This window comes from Hibiscus syriacus, unplaced genomic scaffold (assembly GCF_006381635.1).
Source record: "Hibiscus syriacus cultivar Baekdansim isolate YM2019G1 unplaced genomic scaffold, ASM638163v2 tig00117040_pilon, whole genome shotgun sequence".
In the NCBI taxonomy this organism is placed as follows: domain Eukaryota; kingdom Viridiplantae; phylum Streptophyta; class Magnoliopsida; order Malvales; family Malvaceae; genus Hibiscus; species Hibiscus syriacus.
In genome coordinates, this window is record NW_024063535.1 from 589,453 (window position 1) to 617,144 (window position 27,692).

The following is a 27,692-nucleotide window of genomic DNA, read 5'->3' on the forward strand; positions in this document are numbered from 1 at the left end:
TATTTTATTATATTATATCTTTGTTTTTTTTTTAATTTTTAATAAATCTACCTTTATGAGATGTTTTTCTTTGCCTTTATGGCACATTTTCCTTAGTCTTTTAGCACGTTTTCGATCGTTTTGTTTTTTTATTTATCCTTTTTCTCAGGTTTATATTTAACATCGTCACAATTGCGCTTATTTGTTATCATGTTATTATTTCCTGCTTTGGGATCCTTGGATTAGATTCAGATACACGATTTGTATTCGTGGATAATTTTCTCACGTCGCTCAACTCTGATTTACAGTTTTTCGTTGGTATTTAAATAACTTGATTCATTTTTATGGTTCGTTTGTCGATGCAGTCAGATATGTTCTTATCTACCTTTTATTCGAGTTTGTTTGGTTAGATTTTTTAACTTTTTCCTTTTATGGTCATTGTGTGATCTTAAGTGACTAGTTTTTGTGTTATTGATGATAAGAAAATGTCTTTATTATGTGTTCGGTTTACGATTGTGGATGTAAACATTCATTAGATATTTTTTATTTTTAATAAAACTAGCACCTTCTATAAAAAATAATTATACAAACTTTCTGAATATATAATTGACTATTATTAATTGGGATGAATATGTGAAAATACCTTATTCAAGATAATAATATAATTTATCTCTCAAGTATTTAGGGATAATTGCAATAACTAATATTCATCTTTTTATTTTTTTAATTGACTCATTATTATACTTAATAAAAAATAAAAATTATATATATATATATATCGGGCCAAGTCAGTCATATGCGAGTTTTTACCCCTAAAATTTGGATTAGATTATAGGTCAAGTAGAGCCTTCTTAAACCCGAATTGAGCTAGGTGATAGGTGATGGAGTGTACTACTCGGATCAGAGTTAGGTTGACCAAAAACTCGACCTGGCTCATATTCATCTCTAATTATTAATTATAGTAAATACAAATTTAAATATTGATATACAATTCTCATATATAAATCTTTTCCTTTGATAGTCTTTTTCCAATGGAAAATGAATCTTGAGTAGTGCATATAAACAACCATTTAAAAAGAAGTTGTAATATAATGACTTCCAACGACATAATGAAAATGTTCTTTTAGAACCATTTCCCAATATCTCAAAAAGAAAGAAATGACCAGCTCAGTTGGTAGAGCACAAGGCTCTTAATTTTAGGGTCGTAGGATCGAGTCTCACGGATGCATTACTTATGGGAATGAGGGTCAGCTAATTTTTTTTCCCAATATCTCAAAAGAAGAAGGAAATCAAGTGAAAGAGACATAGACGGTGATGCTTCCTTGTCAAAACAAATTTGATATTTGTGAATCAAAAGATGGGAAAAGTGCCCTATAATTCGGAACACACTTGCATGCATGTTTCCGTCCCCTAAAGACTTTTGGTGCCGAAAGAGCATTAGATATTGTATGTGACACATTCATGAAAGTTGTCTGTGTCCAAAGAAGAAAAGATATGTTATGTTGGTGGCTGATTGCTTGCTTGGGATCAAAGGGACATAAGGATGTCCCCCTCTGTCCCCCATATGTACTTCAACTTGATTGCCTCAAGATTTTCTTTCATACCATTATGATCCCATTCATTATTCTATACTTTTTATCGATTTTAATTACATTACTATATGATTATATCCATGCATAATATTAGTTTATCAATTATAATTATTATTGTCGTGAATAATCGTATATTAAAAATTAATAGATAATGTATGAAACATTTAAGGATATTATTGTTTATGAATACAAGTTACAATATATATAACAAGTAATAAATCTATGTTATTAATATTTATTGTCAAATAATGTATAGGTTGAATATATGTAAATACTAAAATAATTAATTTTTAATTTATGAAGACCTAAATAAAAATTAAGGTAAATATGTAAAGTTACATATCATGATTATACTCTCCAAATTACATATTAATAAATTTATTTTATGTCATTGACTTCTCTAAAATATCGTGTGGTAATTTGAAAGACCAAAATCATAAAATTTGAAGATTTTAATAAATAAATAAATTTGAATATAAATATTCAATATTTATTTTTGATGATATAACACAATAACTCTTAGATTATTAATTTTATATTCATTTTTTTATTATTTTAATAAATAAGATATTCAGAAATAAAATAATATATTATTTATAAGTTGATCTAGTGGTATTAGATATTAATTTTTTTAATAAAATTAAGAGTTCAAATTTTAATATTATAAATTAATAAATTAAATTAAAAAAATTATTTATATAATGTATTTTTATGATATTTGATTTAAAGTAAATTAAATACAAATAGTAATATAAAAATATATATTACATTTCAAACCTTACGACACATATATTGTTCCAAAACTTAAATAGTATTTTTCATGACTAGTTTGAGCGTTTATAAATTATTATTTTAAAAATTATTATCGATGTACATATATCTTGTAAATGTTATTATTCGAGCATAATTTTATCTTTTGAGAAATAACACATTTTTTAACTATTAAGATTATTTAATGAATTCATTTGCTTGTTGAAATTTAAATAAGGTTTTTTAATTAAATTTTTTATCAAGATATTAAAAGTAGTTTAATCAATTAATACTTTTAAATTTATGTGAAGAAGTTTTAAATTAAATCAAATTAACATTAATTAAATAAGATTATATTTCATATCCAAATCGAATTCATACAAAGATTCATGAACCTATCCCAAGGAGAGTAGTTATCATGCAATGAAGAAAATGATGTTTTGATTCAAACATGGTGCTGTTTGCTTGTGGACTTGTGGTATTCTTACAGAACTTTCTTATATATTTAAGAACAGTTGAGTGGTACTGCACCTGCCCCCTACAAGATGATGTGATAGACCCCAGGCTTAGTCGTAATCTAATATATATTTTAATAAATTTATTTTAAATTTCATGTTTGATTTCGAGTAAAAAGATATTTTTGCTAATCGGCCAAGGTTTTCAAAATTATAGAGCTTTGATAGCCATCGTGGAAGCGAAAATGATGATGTGGGAGTAGATGATTGGGTAGGAGCCGACTTGCACCGACTTTTGAAGGACACCCTTAATTTCTCGGGACTTTTTTGACGACTGATATGGATCCACACTCACCATTTACCTTTTCCTTCTTTTGGTATGCTCAACCCCCTTCCTTGCCACCGAAAGTGAAGACCTAACGTGTATGGCACACAACAGTTAACTGTTTCTGCACATTTTAATAAATGAACACATTAAATAAATTTAGTGATAAAAAAAATATTATTCAAGTTAGAATATTTGAATTCGAATTCGAATAGTCGTATTTACATGATATGTTTGCATTGTCAACGATAAAAGAAAATTTAAACAAAGATTACCTTATATTCCCTTTAGAATATAAAAAAATATACATAAAGACACCATTTAATGTCATTTGTCACTCTTCATTTATCTCGAAACATTCATGTTTGAACATATCAGAGGAAAAATCTTTGAAAAAAAGGTGGAATGTACGAGCCTTTTCTGGTACTAGTTTTCAAACGCAAGTTAATCTGACAAATACTTCTTAGCCTCCCGTATGAATAGGTCTTTACTTTCTGCAAGAAAGTATTGAATGAAAAAGCTGGCGTTTTAAACGTCGTCCGTTTTACTCGATCATCATCTGATATTGGATGAAAAACGCCATTGGTATTGGTCTTCAGTGCATGTAAACAACCGACAGACGATTTGCATGACTTTATCCATTAGATAACACCCTCCGTATCCCTCGAAAATGCATCGGTTAGAGATTGTTCCATTGGGTGGTATAGGTTGATTATGGCTCTACTTATACGGTAATGTTATCGACCACGGAACCAAGATGAAATTATGTAATTAAGTTATTTAATTTTAAAATTGATAAAATTGTAAGAATAAAGATGGATCAAAGGGGGCATTTGAGAGTGTGGTCGGACCTACTACAAATTTCAAAGCTTCATTTAGTTTATGTATTTTTTTTATATTTTTATTAACAATCTAATTTCATATCTCTTAAAAATTTATAATTTCACATATTTCAAAATTTAATATTTTTTTAAAAATTCGTACTCTTAACATAGATTCTCATATCTTACGTAAAAATTATTTAAATATAAAATGAAGATTTTCGGAATTCGATAAATTTTACACTGATGAATTGAGTTATTAAAATTAAATCATATATTTGGAGCCCTTTATTTTCAATCTTCTAGAAAATAAATTTTCTCGTCTACCCTAAACATGTTGGATAGAAGGAGAGAAATTAATTGCTTCTCCATAGATTATAGTCACGAGGGAGTCCTATTGGTAGCCTTATTTTTATTACTTTCTGGTTTAGCCTTTATTTATATGTGGGCTATTTTTTTTAGCTTTGGGAGTATTAATCTTTCAAGTTATCTCAGGAAGTCAACATTAATATGAATATGCACAGTCTCCAAAGAAATAAAATTTTGAAAATATCTTAATTTAGTTATGGTCCATGGAAATGGATGAAATTGGTTCTTATTACACACTTTAACAAGATATTAGTTTTAATTTTTTTGATAATATTAAACAGATTGTATCGATTGTTTGTGGTTCATTTTTTTAATTGGGATGAAATATCATACTTGGTGTAAATATGATCATTAATCGATAACTCTATGTGAGAGAAAGATGATGTGGGATATGAGATAAATAATATAGATGATATAGTTTATTCTTTCAATATTTCCTTTAGGTGAAAATACTTCGAGTATCGGATGACGGGTGTCAAGCCTAGGATCATCATGCCTATTAATAGGTTGACAGACTATGCAAATATAATTGTCAACTATCAAATTCGAATATGTCAAATATCATATATGAAACTAAGGAGTATGAACTCGGAAGAGTGATTTTGATGGTGGATTGATTTCTGAAAACTATGTGATATATTTGAAGAATTTTGAAGATGTTGCTTAGAGCATGGAGAATTTTATTGACGAAGAATTAGTTGTTTGTGAAAAATATTCTCAGAAGATATAAAATATTTATTTCTGATTAGTCTAATAAAATATATCAAATTTAATTTAATTTCTAATAATATCAATAGAATTAAATTAAATCATCTTAATTCTAATTTTTTTAAAATATTTAAAAAAACACAAAGAAAATATGCAGTACAAAGTCCAAATCAACATTTAAGGCTCCAAAATTCGATCTTGCATTTTTTAGTCCTACCATATTTAAATATGGGTTCCAATGATAATCTTCCTCCTTCATTTCTATTCTTGCTATATGCATTTTGAGACGAGTATTTTCATTATTATACTTATTTTCTTAGAACTTATCGGTGTTTTATTTATTTAAGGGGAGAGGGGAGGCCAGTGATCATCAGCATCTATGGCTGAAACGAAGAATAGTGGCCAATCCAACAAGGGTGTGGTCGATGAAACAGAGAAGATGACAACAACATTCCAAGAGGCTGACAAAGGAAAGGATCTTGATTCTGGGTTTGAGAGGCGGCAATGGAAGCCTGTTTTTGATGAAGCTTCCATTTCACAAAGACCTCTCAAGAAGATATGTATCCCTGAACGTCACCACCCGATCCAATCCGCTGCTTCTTCGTCTTCGTTCTCTTCATCCTCCCCTGTTTCCGCTAGTTCTCCTCCTTCTTCTTCTTTCCCATCTTCTAAACTTGTTTTTCCTTTCGCTTTCGATGCATCTCAGCAGCCAGTTTACTTTCCTCAACAATATGGAAATACTCCAACTCGTATGCCGATGTTCCGCTCTTCGCAGCAAAATCAGCAACAACAAGGGTTTGTTTATCGGCCATTTTATGCTGCAGAAACATCGGTATCGCCTCAGCGGCAACAGCAACTTCTGCTGTACTGGACCAATGCACTGAATTTGAGTCCGAGAGGGAAGATGATGAGCATGTGTAGATTGGGGCAGCAGCAGCCTATACATACTACCAAGCTCTACCGAGGCGTGAGGCAGAGGCATTGGGGCAAATGGGTAGCCGAAATTCGCCTTCCTCGTAACAGGGCTCGCCTTTGGCTTGGCACATTCGATACAGCCGAAGATGCAGCCTTAGCCTACGATCGTGAGGCGTTCAAGTTGAGAGGAGAGAATGCAAAGCTCAATTTCCCTGAACTTTTCCTCAACAAGGAAAAAGATACATTCTCCACTACCCCAATCTCAGCAGTTTCTTCACCACACACTCCTCATGAAAGATCAAAGCAAGAACAGGAACCGAAAATGGAAACGATGCCACCACTGCCTCAAGGAGACAATCCGATCACCGACTACTCGATGGGGTGTAGTGATGCGACAGCCAGTGACGAGGTGCAGATGACAGTAGAGGGTTGTTCAGGTTCTCAGGAATTGGTGTGGGGTGATATGGCAGAAGCTTTGTTCAATACAATCCCAGCAGGTTGGGGTCCTGCTAGTCCAGTGTGGGATGATTTAGATACCACAAACAATCTTCTTTTGCCCTCAAATCTTCCTTTCTCCAATCAAAACCAGCAACAACAACAACAACATAGCTCCGCTTCTTCTTCTCCTCCTCCTCCTTCTGGTCCAATGAAACCCTTTTTCTGGAAAGATGAATAGAGTCCAGCTTGCCGTGGAACCATGCACTGGTTTCAGAATTTTTCAGAAAACCAGTCTCTGAGTACCACTAAGCTTTCATTTAATTCCTCTCTTTTTCAACAATCCAACCTGTGATTCCTTTGCCATTTCAGCTTCTTGTTGTTGCAGAATGTGATGTGGTCCTAGTAGTATTCATCCAATATATCACTAGATAATGTAATTCCAAGTTAATTACCATGCTCCCTACTGGTGTTAAGTGCATGTGTTTTCATGTAATTTTACAGATTGCAGGGTCTCTGATCTCCTGCTTTCCTTTTTCTGCTCCGAGCATGGAACCAATTTCTGTTTCTACACATTTTCGATGTTAATTATATCGAATTTTCAATCGGTAACGATGATGAAATCTTAAACTTGATTGTTAAAATTTCGGCAATGCAAAGCAACGTATGTAATTAACCGACATACTAATCCCATATTTAATTATTACAATATCCGAGGTGAAAGGTGGGACCTGTCACCTGCCCATGAGATCATGCTTGCATTTCTTATTTGCGACGGCATTGTAATGATGACCCGTCTGATATGATGAAAGAGATGGACAAATAAAAGACAAACATGGAAGTGGCATGAGTGCCAGTTTTTAGATAAAATTACAGTTAGTTGCTTTCCATCACTGATTTCTCCAATATTTTGGGGAAGATATTTTCACATCGACGAAATCGGAAAACATTTTTTAGAGAGCAACATCAAATTAAAACATTTTTAAAAATTAAAATATAAATACCATTGTTGTTTTACTTTAGAATTATACATTTGTTATAGTGTTAAATTGAACTCTATTATTTTTGAGAGATTGAAAATAATTTTAAATTTTATTGCGATTAAAGATAAAATTTTACTATTTAGGAGACCCAAGCATCTGCCAGCTCCTTCGTCTCTAGCAGTCTCACCGATATAAAAATAAAAATTAATTGACCCTTATTCTCATATATAATGAGAGTAATGGGAGGTAGAATAGTAGGTTGTCCCCAACGCCAGGTTGATAACAGTTTTCGTAAGAGACCTCCGAATTATGAAATGTCTTCCGTGGGACTCAATCCCACGACCCCAATATTAAAAACCTTGTGCTCTACCAATTGAGTTGGATGATCATTTTAGCAGTCTCACCAATATAAATTAGATAAATTACTTTTATTTTATTCTTATTTTGTTCTTCAAACTTTTAAAAAGTTTGGACTTAATTTTAATATTATTCTTATTTTGATCATTTGATTGTTAAAACATAAACTATATCAAAATAATATCGTTTCGTTCTTCTCTCTCCTTATTCCCTAATAAGCCCAAATTTAATCTATTGTTAATCACGATTGATCACTATATCGTTTATTGTTTTTATTAATGTAAACCATCAACGTTTGATAAGTCTCAAAATATTCTTTCAAATTCAATACTCATTTACTTAAAATACACCTCAAATTCCATAAATCTAATATTAAACATGTTGGTTTCCTATTCTTCAATCTTTGTCTTTCAAGGAATGAAACCTCTAAGAAGATATGTCACTCTTCACCTCGAGTGGAATTTATCTATCATTGGAATCTTTAAGAGGTTATGATCTTTGGAGATCCACCAAAGTTAAAAACAATTTTTGTTTCTTTTTCTCTCTTTTTATTCTAATTACTACTTTCTGATATTTTCTTTTCGTTGTTGTAGATGGTTGTTGTTTTTATTTTGTGAAGTGGTCAAAAAATTTAAAAATAATGGAAAATATTATTTAAGGATAATTGTTGAGACTTGATGGTGAGAAATGGAGGTAGGAGCAGGAGCGAGATTAGAGAAGATGATGGAATCTCTAAAATGATGAAGAAATGGGAAAAAGGAAAAAAGAAGAGAAAAATAAGATGAACAATACATAACTTTCACACTAATAAAAAAAAGTAGATCATTTGCTAGACTATTTTTATTTAGCGTCAGAATTAAAAAAAAATGAAAGTTCAATGATCAAATAGTTTTACCATATAGTTTATGCCTGGGTCTGATTGTTGCCAAAAGGCAGTGAAGATTTCAAATGGCAATACCCGACCCGATGAAAAATGTAAGAAAACGAACATAACCTATCCAAGACTTAAAATATCTCATTGGAGAATACGATCTGACATTGATAGTCCAAAGCCAATGGTCTTCTTGTCTTAAGTAGACAAGTCTTTTCCATGTTTCATTCTCATCCCATTTCAAGACTGAAGTTAACTTCTCCCCTGGCTGCCACTCAGGTGACAGGCAAATCCTTCTGTCTCCACCCATTTATGGTTTTCATGTTAACAGAGAGATGTGAAATTATTGCCGACATACATGATAGCTCCAAGCACAATATTAAGACGGTTCGCATAAGTTTTATGCCAATATCCAAAGAAAGCAGGGAGGCCAGCGTCCAAAGACAACTGGTTAGACCATTGTCAACATATACGTTATCGTGTAAACTGGTTAATGTTGACATTGTATGTAAACCAAACAAGGCAGCTTGAGTGACGCAAAATAAAAGTGTTTACCGGAGTTGGAACAATAACTCAGATTCGTTCGAAAACTAGCTCGTTGATTTGGCTCAAATATGCACCATAAAGAGAAAATGTATACCTATGGAGATTGAATTCCAAAAACCTTCGACTTACCTATATCTCTTAAAACCTAGACTTCTTGTCCACTCTAACGCACAGACAAGCCCCTGACAGACTCACTTAATCTGCTAGAACAAAATCTAGAGTCTAATAAACAGATCTTCCTAACCTACTGACCTACAAATAATAATAACAATTCTGTGACTGACACGTACACTAAAGATCATTATAAATACTCCTCTAGACAATTGAAGGAGTGTTAGCTCCCTTAACAACCACCCTTCCCTGTCTTCCTCCTCATCCACCCCTCTACAATACAAAAACACTTGTCAACAATCATCTTTCTACGTCCGTTACTCTCAACCCAATTCAAGAGAGATAAACCAACAACAATCGACAAACCAAACTTGTTCTCATCAACAAACTACATATATATACGTGGTCTCACCAACAAACGACATATATATATATATATATATATGTTTTACAGTTATTTTTAAAATTTTGATAACGTAGTGAATTGTGCTAAATAACACAATACAAAAAAAAAAAACCCTCACTTTTTCCCCTTCAACCAAAACATACGAGATTGATGCTTTTTTTCTAGTTTCAACAGCAAAAAATTCGGGATCTAACTCCAACATGGATGGTATGAGTACCGCACTACATAATGAAGGTTATAGCATACGCATTTCAAAGTTCATTCTTGACATTTACATATTTATTATATACACTAAACTTTGCAAGAGTCAGTAGTACATCCTAATGATAATTTTGAACTGTCATCAGATCAGACCTATGGTGACATATGAAGAGCATTCAGAGGTCGTTCTAATATGACAATCAGGAATCCAGCTAAACAAAAGTTAATATCCACAGCAAACCAAACACCTAAATTGATCATAACGTTATATCTCTAGACAAAATGATAAGTAAAATGAGGCAATACTCCAGTATACATGCTAAAGCATCATTCTATAACATTATTTTCACAGTACATGCCCAAAAAGTAAAGAGAACACGCATCAGAATTGATTCAATACGCTAGTATACATGCTAAAGTAGAACATAGTTTTCACCGTAATGCCCAAAACCAAAGAAAACATGCTTCAAAATTGATTCAGCTGTCCTAGTTTATTGAAAAATCAAATTTTCTCGAATTGGGCAATACCCTCAGTACAAGAGCAACTATTAGAATCTATAACCTTTAAAGTAATTAGTGTTTACTGTTGTTTTCCATTGTTTTCCGCAGCACTCTCTTCCTTGCCCAATGCAACCACTACTTTCTTTAAAATGGCTTCAGTAAGCTGGTGAGAGTTCTCCACAGCCTTTGAAATAGCTTGCCATTTCTCACCATGCTTCGGTTCTGCAGCAGCACACCTTTTCATCACATCTTTCTGGTTCTCCTCACTACCATGCTGAAGTTCAAATTTGTAGTACAATGCCCAGAAATCACCAATATCTGGAGCAAGAGTCACAGCCCTATTGAGCCAAGTCCTAGCTTTATCCACCTTCCTATCATGCCAAAATAACTTGGCCACCGCGGCAATAACATGGGGATCATGATCACATTTCTTAAGGGCATCCATGCTCTTGGTTTTACGTTGAGGCCTTGGAACCATCTCAATAGATGCTGCCCACAATATACCACTATTTGGACATTCCTGCAATGCCTTTGCCATTAAGATATCTGCTTCCTTCTTGTAGCCATGTCTTGCCTCGGCTCGTATGGCAGCAAGCCAGAGTTCAGGTTGTTGTGGGTTCCTCTTCCTTGCCAGTGTGAGCACAGCTCGAGCCTTAGCAATCCCATTCATTTTCTCTTCAAGTGTGGCAAGAGAAACCCATAGTGGTATACAACTTGGGCAATGCTTTAAACCTGATTCATAAACTCCCTTGGCCTTTTCTAAGTTATCAAGCCGTTCCTCAAGCTGCCCAAGCATCAACCACAGTTTAAAGAATGATGGGAATTGCTTCAATCCTTCATCAAGCAACCTCCTCTCTTCTTCAGTGTTCCCCAATTCTCTCTCCACAATGGCTGATTTCATCCATACTCTCTCAGTGCCTCCTCTCTCACGAGCCTTAGCAAGAAGTATTCTTGCTCTCTCAGGCTCATGGTTTTCAAACTCCAGCTTAAATGCAGCAAGCCATATCTCCTCTGAATTTGGTATGGCAGCATATGCTTCTTGAAGGATAGCTCGAGCAGCAGGCACATCCCCAGCAAGCCATTTCTCTTTGGCACCCATAAGCCAAAGAACCTCAGCCTGTGGCCGATATGTAACTGCTTTACGAAGAAGAGCATCAAGCGATTCCCTAGTCCCATGGCTCTTCTCCAGCTGCGCTGCTTTCAACCAAATGCTCTTCTTTGTCAAGAACACGGTAAGAGCATGAGCATAGATAGCTCTAGCAGTCTCAATTGAACCCCTTTTCTTGCATTCCTCGGCATCAGCCACCCAAGTTCTCTTCCTATCCTCTTCCTCCACTCCAATCCCAATTGTATTTCGAATTATTGCCTGGCACGTGGCAACAGACCCAGCTCTCTCAGCAGCCTCAGCCTCCTTCATCCAAGCCTCCCTATCAATAACAAATCCTTCTCTTTGCAATGCTCTTATACACCTCTCAATAATCTTTCCCACCATAGGAATGTTCCCATTAGCTTCCTCCAGCTTTGCAGCCGTAATCCATATAGCAGGCTCTTTAGGCAACTTCTCCCTTGCCCTATTAAGCACTTTCTTAGCTTTATCATAATCCTTCAACCTGGCAAGCGCCAACCACAACTCCACGTGCAAAGGACAGCACTCCACGGCCCTTTCAAGCAATGTCGCTGCATCCTTCTCATTTGCGAGCTCCACAACCGCCTTCCATAACCTTACCGAATCCGGTATGTGCTCCAAACCCCTTCTCAAAACCCTGCTCTTATTCACATCATCATGTTCTAATTTTGCAGCCTGCAGCCACAACTTCACTGAATTGGGAATAGATTTCACCCCCTTAGCAATCACAGCCTTGGCCTCATCTGGGCTTGCAAGCCTACAAGCCTCCAACCAGACATCTTCATTCTTGGGACACTCCTCGCACCCTTTCTGAATCAACTGCCTAGCAATATGGATCTTCCCAGCCACTTCCTCCAACCTTGCAGCCGCAATCCAGCCAGGTGGATGTTTCGGATTCGTCTGTGTAACACTCTTCAACAACAATCTGGCTTTTTTAATATCCGAAATCTCAGCATCACTAGTAATCTTCATACTTTTCAGATCAGTCAAATACCCTTTTGGATCCACAACAGTTAAACCTGAAACAGAATCCGATAATCTATCTAACTTCAAAGACAATACAGTACCTCTTCCTTCACCAACAGCAGTTAAATCGGTCACAGGGGTTTGAGACCACGGAGTTTCTGTCCCACCCGCAGCTCTGCTCTTCGGGTCCAAAGCCGTAACATGCTCTTGTTCCTGCCTCGCCTTCTCCAAAAGAGTATCCGGGACCGGAACAAAACTCTCAAACCTTCTTTTCTTATTCCTTAATGAATAATCCCCGATCTCTGGAATACTCTCCCACTCCTCAGTTGACAAAGTATGCAACTTTCTCTTCAAGTCCGCGAACTGCTCCGTAATTTTAGGGTTCGACGCTCGGTATTTCTCGATTTCTTCCTTCAGTCTCGCCTCCCTTCGATCCTTTCTCCTCGAGTCCATCCTCTTATCAATGGCTTCCCAAACAGCGTCAGCTTCTTTATCATCTTCATCATATTCCGCAGAGGCAAAAAGACCCACATCGTTGCCTTCAAATTCATCGAATTTCTGATTCTCATCGTAACCCTTATCCTCCCCTTCATCGTCTTCTTCCTCCTCACCCGGCTTCCCCCGGCCACGGCCAACGCCAGAAGGCGCCGCAGCCCCACCAATAGTTGTAGCGGACCGGTCGGGTAAGTCAGGAGCAGCACGGGCCGGACCAATATCGGATCTGGTGGTGAACCCGGTCGCACCACGACCCAAACCAGCAACATAGTTAGCAGGAGGCTTGGAGTTGAGAAAGTCTAGGCGCTGCTTGGGAACGGCGGCACCGCTGGGGCCAGGTTGGGTGCCACCACGGAGGGGAACATGGAGGAATAAGGTGGTGTAAGGGGTAATGCGGAGTTCGGAGAGGAGGACGGAATCGGGATTCGGGGAATCGGCAATGGAAGAACGGGAATTCGGAGAAAGGAGTAGGTGTTGGTGATAAATTGGGATTTGGGTGTGGCGTTGAATGGATTGTTGAAGGGAAAGTAGAGTGGTGGTTTTAGGGTTTAGATTTAGGGAAATGGTTTTGGAATTTGGGGATGCGATGAACACCATTGTCTTCTATTCGGAATTGGCTCTTTCCTTCTATTCCGATAGCTTATCTATATATATATATATATATATATATGTGTGTGTGTGTGTGATCGAAGATTAAGAAAGGCGGTGTTGAGCACGAACCCAAAAGGCGGTTGGTTTAGTCTTGGGCCATAATAATACTAGGCTTTTATTTCAAGGTATCTAATGCTCTCATATGTTCAATGAATTAATATAATCGAAAAATAGAATCACAGACCAGGGATATTCACTTCTCGATTTAAACTGAATTAATTTACCAAATTAAATTAACTCAATTAAAAGATTGGTCACCGAAATTTATTTGTTTAGGAAATTTTTTTTCCAATATTCGATTAACAATAAATTCGTTAAAAATCGATTAATTAATCGAAAATATTAAATAACGATATATTATATATATTAAAAACATATTTTAAGCTCAAACTCATTAATAATTAAAACTCAACTATTTTTTAATCATACTATACCTATTAAATTGTCAAGGCCTAATTAAATTTTAACTTAAAGAAAAAAATATTTCAACTAAACTCAAATTAATCTAACTAAAAAAAATTATAAAAATTTATGATTAATTCAATTTTAAGGTTCGATCAGTGATCGAACCAACCGTTTAAACATTATCTTACTACTACGGAGTGCAGAACGAAAATCAAAATAAAATAGTGACGGTTTAATCTGTTGTGAATTTTTGTTTATAATTTTTACAGTTATAATTGTATAAAATTTTGAATTGATTAAATTAATATAAAAAAATTTAAATCATTTTTCTTTAAAATGGATCAAAGGTGATATTTGATTGAATAATACAATACATTTTAGTTTGCTTTTGGACATCAATTGCGAGGATAATTCAACTGGAAGAGTGTCAAACTGAAAATATAAAGATTGCATGTTTGATCCACGCTCACCGCATCCTATCGTTTTGTTATTCCTTTTTCTTCTTGATGAGCTCCCTATACATAGAAAGCGACAAAATGGACTGTCGGTGAGACACAAACGAAGCAAAGCCAGAGCATTTTTATACGCATATATATTTTCCGGTGAGCTAAAGCCAAATGTTAATGAATAAAGTAATTGGATGATTAAGTTTATTCAGGGCGCCAAACTTAAGTCACGTCTGATTTGCCGATCAACGTCCGTAGTGTGTAATAGTGCCAAAGAGAGTAGTTTGCTCATACGAAACTGCACCGTCCCTTTTGCGTATCTGACAAATCGTAGGAATCTTGCATATTTTACACACTTTATTACCTTGAAAACATAAAACATTTTGTTTGAACTTTATAAACGTTGTGATGTAAACCATTTTTTTTTTCATTTGCATGTGTTGAGCAAGGTTTTGAAAATTAGCAAGTGGTCTGCAGGAATGTATAAAATAATGGACCCACTTGCTTATTGGAATTTCTATAATCTTTCTTTCCTGGCTTTAGATCTGAAATCCCAAACCCATGGCTTATTCCTTCTTTGTTGACCATTAAAGGAAACTCTTCAGGGTCTGTTTCTGTGGAGGAAGGAGAGCTATGGGGTTGGTGGGTGTCCATGAAAATGGGAATGGGGAAATGGGTTTGTCTTTGGGGAAGAATAACAAGTACAAGAGGATGGATTCTGAGCTATCTGATGATTTTGATGATGATGCCTCACATCATCATCATCAACTGGAGAAGAAGAAAAGTACCAGGAAATATGTTCTTGCTTGTGCCATTTTTGCTTCTCTCAACAATGTACTTCTTGGCTATGGTTAGTTTTTCTCTCTCTCTCTCTCTCTCTCTCCATCGAGTTTTCTTTCTGGGAAAAGTTGACTTTTTTTAGTTCTTGTAATGATTTAGCAGGAAAAGAATGGCTAATTCAAATCCTTGGAATTTAGCGTTAAAATTCTCATTGATATTGTTTTATGTAGAACTGCAAATGAGAAACTTTAACTGAACTGACTGGTTGATTGTCATCTTTGTGAATGCTTAAAATCCACCATTTTGGCTCAAGTCTTGAACTTTATTGCAGATCTTCATGAATCATGGAGCATATTACCTGCAAAAGTAATCTGCTATGATTGTTAAGAACAAAATTCTTTGTCAACTAATTGGTTTGCTTGTTTACCACATAAAACACCGGTTTTCAAACACGTTTCGGGTCCGAATTTCTTTTGTATGTGCAGATGTAGGTGTTATGAGTGGAGCAATTATATTTATACAAGAAGACCTGAAAATATCCGAGGTGCAAGAGGAAGTTCTCGTCGGGATTTTGAGCGTCATTTCGCTTTTGGGTAGCTTAGCCGGTGGAAGGACATCGGATATCATCGGTAGAAAGTGGACAATGGCCTTTGCTGCTGTTGTGTTTCAAATTGGTGCAGCTATAATGACGCTTGCAGGCACGTTTGAAGTATTAATGATCGGACGAGTTTTGGCCGGGGTCGGTATAGGCTTCGGAGTCATGATTGCTCCGGTCTATATCGCGGAGATATCCCCAACCGTCGACAGAGGATATCTTACCTCCTTCCCTGAGATTTGCATAAATCTAGGTATTTTGCTTGGTTATGTCTCCAACTATGCATTTTCTGGTCTTTCGGTACATATAAACTGGAGGGTAATGCTGGCTGTTGGAATTTTACCGTCACTCTTCATCGGATTCGCACTTTTTGTTATCCCTGAATCACCAAGGTGGTTGGTCATGCAGAACCGAGTCGATGAAGCTAGATCAGTGCTATTGAAAACAAACGAAAACGAGAAAGAGGTGGACGAGAGGCTCTCGGAAATAGTAGCAGCGGCTGGAATCTCCAACGGAGAGAAGAATGAAGAGAAGGCCGTATGGCGTGAACTAATAAGCCCTTCACCTTCACTTCGTCGAATGCTGATCACAGGCTTCGGAATTCAGTGCTTCCAACAAATCACAGGAATAGATGCAACTGTGTACTATAGCCCCACAATCTTCAAGGATGCAGGGATCGAGAATAACTCGAAAATTCTCGCTGCAACCGTCGCGGTTGGTGTCACAAAGACTGCTTTTATATTGATTGCAACATTTCTTGTTGATAGAATAGGGAGGAAGCCCTTGCTCTATGTTAGCACAACTGGAATGACCGTCTGTTTGTTTACCTTAAGCCTTAGCTTGGCCATACTGGGGAAAGGGCAGCTTGGAATTGCAATGGCATTGTTGTGTGTTTGTGGAAATGTTGCATTCTTTTCTGTGGGAATGGGTCCTGTTTGCTGGATCTTGACATCCGAGATCTTTCCCTTGAGGTTACGAGCTCAAGCGTCGGCTCTCGGCGCCGTAGGTAACAGGTTATGCAGCGGCTTCATTGCCATGTCGTTCCTCTCTCTCGCCCGTACAATAACTGTGGCCGGAACCTTTTTCTTGTTTTCGTTGATGTCGGCTCTTTCCGTTCTCTTCATTTACAAACTTGTTCCGGAGACGAAGGGAAAATCATTGGAACAGATTGAGTTGCTTTTCCAAAATCACAATGAATGGCATGGAAGTGAAATAGAGCTAGGAGACTCTGAGCATCTAGTACACAAAACATAACCACTTGGGGATTGTCAAGGTGGGATCATACAATTGTTTTTATCATTCATGTCTGTTGTACTGAATATGCTCTAAATTCATGATTGTTTTTTTTTAATAATATCATCTCTAATTATCGACTATAAATATTACGAAAAAATAGCTAAATTCATTAAAAATATCTTGAGGGTATTGCACCTAGGTAATATATTTGTTGATATTAGCCAAGCCAACGAACTCCCTCGTCCCTCTCTGGATCCGAATATAACGATATATTCTGAGCAAAAACAGCACAAACCTGAAACCCTCGCACTGCCACAGAACCCTTCCAACGTAACCAAAGTTTTTAGGATCTTCCATTTGATCATCAATGGAGTCCTTCAACTCGATGAACAACAACGGAGGAGACGAAATTAATTCCTCGCCTCACACTTTCGGCCACGATGCCGCCTACATGGGAGCCTATGATTCCTCCTCTTTCCCGCCTCCCCAAGCTTTCCCTTCCGATGATATCACCATTGATACTACTACTCACATTGCTCACAATCACAGCCGCAGTTACAGTCAAAACCTCGGTTATATTGCCACTAGCAACAACAACGACATCGATAATAATAATGACATTCATACCGACCCGCCTTCCCCGGAAGTTTATGGCTTTGGTTTGTCAGCGCCCAATGCTGAATTCGTGACATCTTTCGGAGGGTCTGCGATGGATGGTAGTGGTATTCCCGATGGCGGTGCTGATGATGACGGTATTTTCACATCTGAAGGGCCTATGTTGCCTCCGCCTGATGAGATGCAAGAGGAAAGCTTCATGCGACGCGAATGGCGCCGGTTTGTTTTCGTTCTACCTTCCTTGTTTTCGAAATTTCTCATTCGGTTCATTGTTTTAAATTCGTTTATACGCAGCTTAAACGCCATTCATCTTGAGGAAAAGGAGAAAAGAGAGAGAGAAATGCGAGATAGGATAATTGGCGAAGCAGATGAGTACAAACGATCATTTTACGAGAAAAGGAATCAGAATTGTGAAACCAATAAGGCAAACAACAGAGAAAGAGAGAAGGCAGAAGAAACTAGCATTGTGATCATTAATTCTTTCGCACTGCTTCTTTACACGGATGAACTGAATCTATTATTTGTGTATTGTTGATGCAGCTATACTTGGCTAATCAAGAGAAGTTCCACAAAGAAGCTCACCTCCATTACTGGAAAGCAATAGCCGAGATCATTCCTCGAGAGGTGGCGAGTATCGAGAAGAAGAGAGGAAGGAAAGACCCTGATAAAACACCATCGGTTTTGGTTATTCATGGTCCAAAGCCGGGAAAGCCTACTGATCTTTCGAGAATGAGGCAAATTTTCGTGAAGCTCAAACAGAATCCTCCGCCTCATATGATGCCTGAACCCAAAGATGAAAAAGATGGCAAAGATGCAAAGGAAGAGAAGGACGCCAAGAACGGCAAAGGTTCAACAACAGCAGCGTCTGCCGGAGAAAATAAACCTGCTGCTGCTGCTGCTAATGGTGGCACTGAACAACCAAAACCAGAGACTTCATCTCCAGCTGAGGTTGATAGCAAAGTTAAAGCCAATCCCGATGCTTCCAAGTGATGCCAAACCTTAATTTCTCGGTCTTTCCATTTTTTTTTTCTTTTAAAGTATGGGATTTCAAGTCTGCAACATCATATGTAGGCATTCTTTCTTTCATTATAATTTGATTTTGAAACTGGAGATTATTAGCAACTGTTTTAGCTCAGTGTGTCCTCTTTTGTACTCAAATACAGAAGAGAAATAATAACTTCGAGGAAATTAAGACGAGAAGTGTAGGTCGCTTTTGGCTTCCAATTCCTGGGAATGACATCTCTTGCAGAACGTGTTCTTCTTGTTGATAATGTTGTTAGTTTCACTGAGAATGGTCCCTTCAAAGGTCACCCATTTATGTTCCAATTTGCTCCCCACAGATGATTCATCTCTAGCCGTTCATTAGAATTTGCCTGCCAAAGCAAACATCCAAAGGTTATTGTTCATTTCTTTTTCTTCTTTTTTTCTAATAGATATTGTTCATTTTTTTATAGAGGCATAATGATAAAATTAATCCTCAATGTTGATCAAAATAATCACTTTAATCCATATTTTTTAAACATTTTAATCTAAAGTTTTAAATTTTAGTCAAAATAATTCATGTCAGATGAAAATCGTTAGTTTATTAACCGTCAACACATGTTGCTAACGTGATGTTTTCACATACAATGTTTAATTGCTTAAATGTCATATGTGATGTATTCATTTTAATGACGAGACACATTTCATATCATCGGTTCTAGATAACATGATATATATCACATTATTACTTTGGGTGATATGATATATAATATGTCATCACTTTGGTGACATGGCATGTGTCATGTCAGTAATTAAGCGCGTGTAAAAATGTCACATCACAACATATATTGATCGTTAGTCAACTAACTATTTTGATCCAATAGGAACTATTTTAATCAAAAATTGAAATGGTGAGATTCAAAATATTTTTAAAAAATAACAACAAAAGTGATATTTTAACAAATGTTGAAGGCTAATTTTATCTTACTATATTTTTTATATTTAGAAGATATTGTTTTTATATAATTTTAAAAAATGAAGTATGCACGTGCTAATGTCATATGACATGCGACTTTTGAGTGCTGCATGGCCCATGTATCACATGCACAAAGTCTATGACTTACTTCTCTTATATGCATTGATCCAATATCTCCATCTCCATCCTCAAATTCTATAAGAAGAGATAGCCAGAAACCAGTTGAGCCAGAATTCACATGGAAAGCGATACTCTTCCCGCTCCCGGGATATTTACATGGGGTCCTAAAATTTTAATTCAACAAATTATTCAGTTTACAATTTTCATTAGTATGGAGACTAAAAAAGAAACACTAGAGCACATACCTTCTATACAAAACTCGGAGTTCACCTAAGTTCCTGAGCTGCGAACTCCGACCACGTACAGCCATATGACCAAAGGCCGCACCACTTAAGTCGAAATGGGTGCGGCCGATGACTCCCGGCCCCGTAGGACTCCTGTCCATTACAATGATGGTCACGGGCTTCTTCGAGCATATGTTCTTATCTAGGCACTTAACTTTGTAGCAAGCTCCGCAGCCTTCCCCGTTCTTGAACAGCACCGGGCTCACCGCTCCCACTCTGGCCTTCAGCGGCCTCACGTCGACTAACGACCCGTACCCACATGCTCCGCCTGAGAATAAAAATCAGAGATTATGTAAATATAATTCAACTATAATTAAGGCATAATTGAGAACCAGATCTTAAATAGTTCAATACCAACTCGTAGGCAAAACAGAAGCTAATGATGGGATCTTACCGTCGCTACCATCACCGTTAGGACTGCCGTACCAAGTGGCGGTGGCGGGATGCCAATGTAGGTCAGTAACATTATGTGGAATGGATACCTTACCGGCCACCTTTGGACACTCCAACAACAAGAGGAAACACAATGTGATAACCCCAGAGAACCCACAGCGGCGCTGCATTGTGTTAACTGGCGGCGCCACTACAGTTTTTATTTGCATTTGATGTTGAAAGACTAAAGGCGGTGTTCAGAGCTTCGTGCATCCATCATAAGTACATATATATATATATATATATATATATATATATATATTAAAAATATCTAAACATGTTTATTATCTATATTGAAATTGAATATTGTTATCTAAATTTAAATAACTAAATTATTTTTAGATATTCAAATCTCTTAAATATTTATAATCATATGCATAAAGAAAATTAAAACAACTAACAATTAGTTGATTTAGTAGGATAATATATTAGATTCCTTAAGTAATGTTAGAGGTTCTAACCTTAACGTTTTCGAATAGAGCAAATTGTGTTGGGAAGGTCGCCCCATAATGGGTATTTGCAAAACTCAATCTAAATTAGTCGATCAATATATTGAATAGAGTGATTAATTGAAAAAAAATGAAAGAGAGAAAATTTTATACTCATATTAGAAACTTTTCGGTTTAATTTTTATATGGATCTTTTCGAGTATCAAACATCTCCCAAGCATAGACCTTCAAGTTAACTATAAAGCATAGACAAGACTTTTGATAGATTCACGCGTCTTACTAGAGTAAAATCCAAAGTGTGGTAATTAAATCTTCCTAATCTAATGACTTACAAATAGCTATCTTGATCCTATAGATGATACACATACTAAATGTCATTATGAATACTCCTAACTGATACAAAAAAGGGATTAGCGCCTTTTACAATGAACATTTATCCTTGTTCTTCCTCCTCTACATCATAAAACACCAACCAATTGTTGAAAGTATTGCTAAAATGATTTTCAAGTTTGGCAACCAATTCTGAAAAAATGGTTTTCAAAGTTTGGTAAAAGTTTCTTTGAAAATGGTTTTCAAAGTTTGGTAAATGTTTATTTGAAAAATAATTTTTAAAGTTTGGTAGATGTTTGTTGAAAAATGATAATGGGATAATCACAATTAATCCCTAGGCTTTAGGGATTTACAAGATTAAGTCCTTAAGTTTCAACTATAAATACCCTAACTCATTTAGCTTCAAAACCATCCCAAAAATCATTCCTTTCTCCCAATACTAGAGAGTTTTCTTGTGAGTAGTGAGTGTTTTGCAAACACCTGTAAATTTTCTCTCTTAGTAAAAGATCTGCAGCAGTCCAGAGACGTAAGCACAATTGGCTGAACTTCGTTATCAATTTCGGGTATTATTTTTCCGCTTTTATTTCGCATTCTCACTAATCTGGTTATAGGAAAATTACTGGTACTCAGCTTATTTCCTAACAACTGGCATCAGAGCTTTTGGTTGTGAATTTTGTCAATTTTTTTACGAGGTTACTATTCATTACTATTCACATGAATAGTGAATTTCGTGAATAGTAAAAATTTTGTCGGCGATACGAGTTTGTCGGCGGAGGTGTTCTAATACACGGTGGTTCACAAGAATAGTCAGAAACGATCCAAACGAAACCAGATTCGAGTGGGAGCGATGGCTGCAAACGAAGGGAATGTGAAAATTGAAAAGTTCGATGGTGCGGACTTTGGCTTTTGGAAGATGCAGATCGAAAATTTTTTGTACCAGAAAAATCTATATCAACCTCTCTCAGGAAAGCAACCAGTGGGCATGGAGAATGAAGACTGAGCTCTTCTCGATAGACAAGCCCTCGGAGTTATCCGACTGACGTTATCCCGTAATATTGCTTTCAACATAGAAAATGAAAAGACCACGGCGGGTCTTATGGCGGCTCTCTCCAGTATGTATGAGAAGCCATCAGCCTCAAACAAAGTGCACTTGATGAGGCGATTATTCAATTTGCGGATGACGGAAGGGGCATCAATGACACAACACCTAAATGAACTCAACACAATCACAACTCAGTTGAGTTCAGTGGAAATTGAATTCGATGATGATGTTCGAGTTTTAATTCTCTTATCATCTCTACCAGACAGTTGGAATGCTACTTTTACAGCAGTTAGCAGCTCGTCGGGAAATAGTAAATTAAAATTCGACGATGTTCGGGATGTGGTACTGAGCGAAGAAATTCGACGGAGAGAATCGGGTGAAACATCAACCTCCTCAGCCTTGCACACGGAGTCCAGAGGGAGAACTTCATAAAGAAATTCAAATCGTGGCAGATCAAAATCCAGAAGGGGCAAATCAATAACAGGAAAGAAAGATTTTACCTGTTATAATTGTGGCAAGAAGGGTCACTTTAAAAGAGATTGTCGAGCACTGAAGAAAGATACCGGTGCACAAGAATCTGCCAATATGACAGAGGAGACAGGTGATGCCATGATTTTAAGCGTAAACACTCTGATTGAATCATGGATCTTGGATTCAGGGGCATCTTTCCACTCCACCCCATGCCGAGAAATCATGGAGAACTATGTCAGTGGTGATTTTGGGAAGGTTCATCTAGCCGATGATGAAACCTTGAAGATCGTCAAAAAAGGAGACATCCGATTAAAGTTGCCAAACCAGACCACCTGGACGCTGAAAACAGTGAGACATATTCCTAGCCTCAAAAGAAATTTGATTTCTGTAGGACAGCTTGATGGTGAAGGATTTAGCACAACCTTTTCAGGCTGTGAATGAAAGACTACTAAAGGAGCACTCGTCATTGCTCGTGGTAAGAAAACTGGTACTCTCTATATAACCTCAAATTTAGAGAATATCATTGCAGTAACATATGCTGATGGAAAATCAAACCTATGGTACCAAAGGCTTGGCCATATGAGCGAGAAAGGGATGAAGACACTTTTATCAAAGGGGAAGTTGCCGGATCTAAAGAATGTAGATGTCGAACTATGCGAGGATTGCATCTTTGGCAAACAAAAGAAAGTCAGCTTTGCAAAGATTGGTAAGACACCCAAGGCTGAAAAGTTAGAGTTAGTTCATACTGATGTATGGGGACCATCTCCAAGGCTGAAAAGTTAGAGTTAGTTCAGCTTTGCAGGCTCATTATATTATGTCACCTTCATAGATGATTCTACAAGGAAGGTGTGGGTTTATTTTCTGAAGAAGAAATCAGAAGTCTTTAATACCTTCAGAAAATGGAAGGCCATGGTGGAAAATGAGACTGGTCTGAAAGTCAAGCGGTTGAGGATTGACAATGGAGGAGAGTACAGAAATCGTAGATTCAGAGATTTCTGAGCAAACAATGGGATCAAGATGGAGACAACAGTTCCCATGACACCTCAGCAGAATGGCGTAGCAGAGCGCATGAACAAAACTCTGAATGAACATGCCAGAAGCATGAGGATACATGCCGGATTGCCCAAATTTCTATGGGCTGAAGCTATCAACACTGTAGCTTACTTGATCAACCGTGGGCCCTCGATTCCTTTGGATGACAGAATACCAGAGGAAGTTTGGAGCAAGAAAGAAATAAACCTTTCACACTTTAGAGTGTTTGGTTGTATTTTTTATGTACACATAAACTCTGCTGAAAGAAGTAAACTTGATGTCAAGTCCAACAAATGTGTCTTTGTTGGTTATGGTGGTGATGAGTTCGGTTACTGATTTTGGGACTATGAAAATCGGAAGATCATCATAAGCAGAGATGTCATTTTCAATGAGAATGTGATGTACAAATATAGGTCAACCATGGAACCAAGTAGCTCCAACACCGAAGCTGAAACAAAGGAATTTGTTGAGTTTGAGGATATTTCTGGTATTGATGTTCAGATCGCTCCTGAAACAGTTCAAGAAGAACCAGTCACACCAGAACTGAGACGTTCCTCCAGAATTCCTAAACCAACCCAACGATATTCTCCTTCTTTGCACTACTTGTTGTTGTCTGACAATGGTGAACCAGAGTGCTATGATGAAGCAATGCAAGTGGAGGATTCAGTCAAGTGGGAGTCTTCCATGAAAGATGAGATAGACTCGCTTATGTCAAATCAGACGTGGGAATTAGCAGAATTATCACCAGGCAAGAAAGCACTCCATAACAAGTGGATTTATAGGATCAAAGAAGAGCATGATGGGAGCAAACGCTACAAAGCAAAATTGGTTGTCAAAGGCTTTTAGCAAAAAGAATGTATTGACTACAATGAAATTTTCTCTCAAGTCGTGAAACTATCTACAATTAGACTGGTGTTAAAAATTGTAGCTGCCGAGAATTTACATCTTGAGCAGTTAGATGTGAAGACAGTTTTCCTTCATGGTGATTTGGAAGAAGAAATATATATGAGGCAGCCAGAAGGCTTCATAGAGGCAGGCAAGAAGAACCTGGTATGAAGGTTGAAGAAGAGCTTGTATGGTTTAAAACAAGCTCTTAGACAGTGGTACAAGAAGTTCGATAGCTTCATGGGTAGCAATGGTTTTACCAGATGCCAAGCAGATCATTGTTGCTACATCAAGAGGTTCGACAATAGCTTCATTATTTTATTGTTGTACGTTGATGACATGCTCGTTGCAGGCTTAGACATGTAAGAGATTGTAAACTTGAAGCAAAAATTGTCGAAGCAGTTTGCTATGAAGGATCTGGGCGCTGCAAAGCAGATTCTTGGGATGAGGATCAAGAGAGACACAAAGTCGGGGACTTTGATATTATCACATACTGAGTACATCAACAAAGTACTCTCCAGGTTCAACATGCAAGATACTAAACCAGTAAGTACACCTTTAGGTGTTCATTTCAGACTCTCCAAAGAACAGTCACCAAAGACGGAGGAAGAACATGCACACATGGTGAAGGTGCCGTATGCCTCAGCAATTGGAAGTCTGATGTATGCCATGGTTTGTACCAGACCAGATATTGCTCAAGCAGTGGGAGCTGTTAGCAGGTACATGAATAATCCGGGCAAGGTACACTGGGAAGCAGTCAAATGGATCCTCAGATATCTGCGGGGTACCACAAACAAAACACTTTGTTTCAAATGTAGAGATATGATACTGACAGGCTATGTAGATGCTGACTTAGCCGGAAATGTTGACAACAGAATGAGCACTACATGGTATGTCTATACTTTAGGAGGAACCGTAGTGAGTTGGGTTTCTCAACTACAGAAGATAGTTGCTCTCTCCACAACTGAAACAGAATATGTCGTTGTTACGAAAACTAGCAAGGAGATGGTTTGGCTCCAAAGTTTCTTGGAAGAGTTAGGCAAGAAACAAGAAAACAATGTCTTGTATTGCGACATTCAAAATGCTATACATCTAGCAAAGAATCCGTCTTTTCATTCCAGGACAAAACACATACAATTGCGATATCATTTTATCCGGTCTCTTCTGGAAGATGGGATTTTGAAACTTGAAAAGATCAGTTGAGCTCAAAATCCGGCAGACATGTTGACAAAGACGGTGACTATAGACAAACTGAATGTGAAAATTGAAAAGTTAGATGGTGCGGACTTTGGCTTTTGGAAGATGCAGATCGAAGATTTTTTGTACCAGAAAAATCTATATCAACCTATCTCAGGAAAGCAACCAGAGGGCATGAAAAATGAAGACTGAGCTCTTCTCGACAGACAAGCCCTCGGAGTTATCCGACTGACGTTATCCCTCAATGTTGCTTTCAACATAGCAAAGGAAAAGACCACGGCGGGTCTTATGGCGGCTCTCTCCAGTATGTATGAGAAGCCATCAGCCTCAAACAAAGTGCACTTGATGAGGTGATTATTCAATTTGTGGATGATGGAAGGGGCATCGATGACACAACACCTAAATGAACTCAACACAATCACAACCCAGTTGAGTTCAGTGGAAATTGAATTTGATGATGCAGTTCGAGCTTTAATTCTCATATCATCTTTACCAGACAGTTGGAATGCTACTATTACAGCAGTTAGCAGCTCGTTGGGAAATAGTAAATTGAAATTCGACGATGTTCTGGATCTGGTACTGAGCGAAGAAATTCGACGGAGAGAATTGGGTGAAGCATCAACCTCCTCAGCCTTGCACACGGAGTCCAGAGGGAGAACTTCAGAAAGAAATTCAAATCGTGGCAGATCAAAATCTAGAAGGGGCAAATCAATAACAGGAAAGAAAGATTTTACCTGTTATAATTATGGCAAGAAGGGTCACTTTAAAAGAGACTGTCGAGCACTGAAAAAAGATATTGGTGCACAGGAATCTGCCAATATGACAGAGGAGACAAGTGATGCCATGATTCTAAGCGTCAACACTCTGATTGAATCATGGATCTTGGATTCAGGGGCATCTTTCCACTCCACCCCATACCGAGAAATCATAGAGAAATATGTCAGTGGTGATTTTGGGAAGGTCCATCTAGCCGATTATGAAACCTTGAACATCGTTAAAAAATGAGACATCCGATTAAAGTTGCCAAACCAGACCACCTGGATACTGAAAGGAGTGAGACATATTCCTAGCCTCAAAAGAAATTTGATTTCTGTAGGACAGCTTGATGGTGAAGGATTTAGCACAACCTTTTCAGGCTGTGAATGGAAGATTACTAAAGGAGCACTCGTCATTGCTCGTGGTAAGAAAACTGGTACTCTCTATATAACCTCAAATTTAGAGAATATCATTACAGTAGCAGATGCTGATGGAAAATCAAACCTATGGCACCAAAGGCTTGGCCATATGAGCGAGAAAGGGATGAAGACACTTTTGTCAAAGGGGAAGTTGCCGGATCTAAAGAATGTAGATGTCGGACTATGCGAGGATTGCATCTTTGGTAAACAAAAGAAAGTCAGCTTTGCAAAGATTGGTAAGTTACCCAAGGCTGAAAAGTTAAAGTTGGTTCATACTGATGTATGGGGATCATCTCCAGTTCTATCTCTTGCAGGCTCATTATATTATGTCACCTTCATCGATGATTCTACAAGTAAGATGTGGGTTTATTTTCTGAAGAAGAAATCAGAAGTCTTTGATACCTTCAGAAAATGGAAGGCCATGGTGGAAAATGAGACTGGTCTGAAAGTCAAGCGGTTGAGGTCTGACAATGGAGGAGAGTACAGAAATCATAGATTCAGAGATTTCTGCACAAACAATGGGATCAAGATGGAGACAACAGTTCCCATGACACCTCAGCAGAATGGTGTAGCAGAGCGCATGAACAGAACTCTGAATGAACGTGCCAGAAGCATGAGGATACATGCCGGATTGCCCAAATTTCTATGGGCTGAAGCTATCAACACTGCAGCTTACTT

At 37.2% G+C, this 27,692-nt stretch overlaps 5 protein-coding genes across 6 annotated transcripts; 3 read left to right on the forward strand and 2 right to left on the reverse strand.

Moving 5' to 3' along the window:
* Positions 1-5,317: 5,317 nt before the first annotated feature.
* Positions 5,318-6,590, forward strand: LOC120197057 (ethylene-responsive transcription factor ERF054-like). The gene has a single exon (XM_039198690.1). It carries the CDS (start codon positions 5,379-5,381, stop codon positions 6,588-6,590), a length of 1,212 nt encoding a protein of 403 aa, XP_039054621.1. The 5' UTR covers positions 5,318-5,378.
* A 3,528-nt stretch (positions 6,591-10,118) lies between these two features.
* Positions 10,119-13,535, reverse strand: LOC120197038 (protein STABILIZED1-like). Its single transcript, XM_039198679.1, has one exon. It carries the CDS (start codon positions 13,507-13,509, stop codon positions 10,405-10,407), a length of 3,105 nt encoding a protein of 1,034 aa, XP_039054610.1. The 5' UTR covers positions 13,510-13,535; the 3' UTR covers positions 10,119-10,404.
* Positions 13,536-14,942: 1,407 nt separating this feature from the next.
* On the forward strand, positions 14,943-17,090 carry LOC120197047 (probable polyol transporter 4). Its single transcript, XM_039198685.1, has 2 exons — positions 14,943-15,264; positions 15,680-17,090. Exons 1-2 carry the CDS (start codon positions 15,048-15,050, stop codon positions 17,041-17,043), a joined length of 1,581 nt encoding a protein of 526 aa, XP_039054616.1. The 5' UTR covers positions 14,943-15,047; the 3' UTR covers positions 17,044-17,090.
* A 144-nt stretch (positions 17,091-17,234) lies between these two features.
* On the forward strand, positions 17,235-18,646 carry LOC120197058 (clathrin light chain 1-like). Of its 2 annotated transcripts, XM_039198692.1 has the most exons (3): positions 17,236-17,859; positions 17,935-18,088; positions 18,181-18,646. In XM_039198692.1, exons 1-3 carry the CDS (start codon positions 17,393-17,395, stop codon positions 18,628-18,630), a joined length of 1,071 nt encoding a protein of 356 aa, XP_039054623.1. In that variant the 5' UTR covers positions 17,236-17,392; the 3' UTR covers positions 18,631-18,646. The 2 variants fall into 2 exon arrangements, with proteins under 2 accessions (XP_039054622.1, XP_039054623.1); XM_039198691.1 differs by having other exon boundaries at positions 17,235-18,088.
* A 196-nt stretch (positions 18,647-18,842) lies between these two features.
* On the reverse strand, positions 18,843-20,582 carry LOC120197014 (expansin-B16-like). The gene is made up of 4 exons (XM_039198664.1): positions 20,396-20,582; positions 19,963-20,269; positions 19,746-19,881; positions 18,843-19,013 (listed from the first exon to the last, which is right to left on the reverse strand). Exons 1-4 carry the CDS (start codon positions 20,562-20,564, stop codon positions 18,948-18,950), a joined length of 678 nt encoding a protein of 225 aa, XP_039054595.1. The 5' UTR covers positions 20,565-20,582; the 3' UTR covers positions 18,843-18,947.
* Between the last annotated feature and the right edge of the window lie 7,110 nt (positions 20,583-27,692).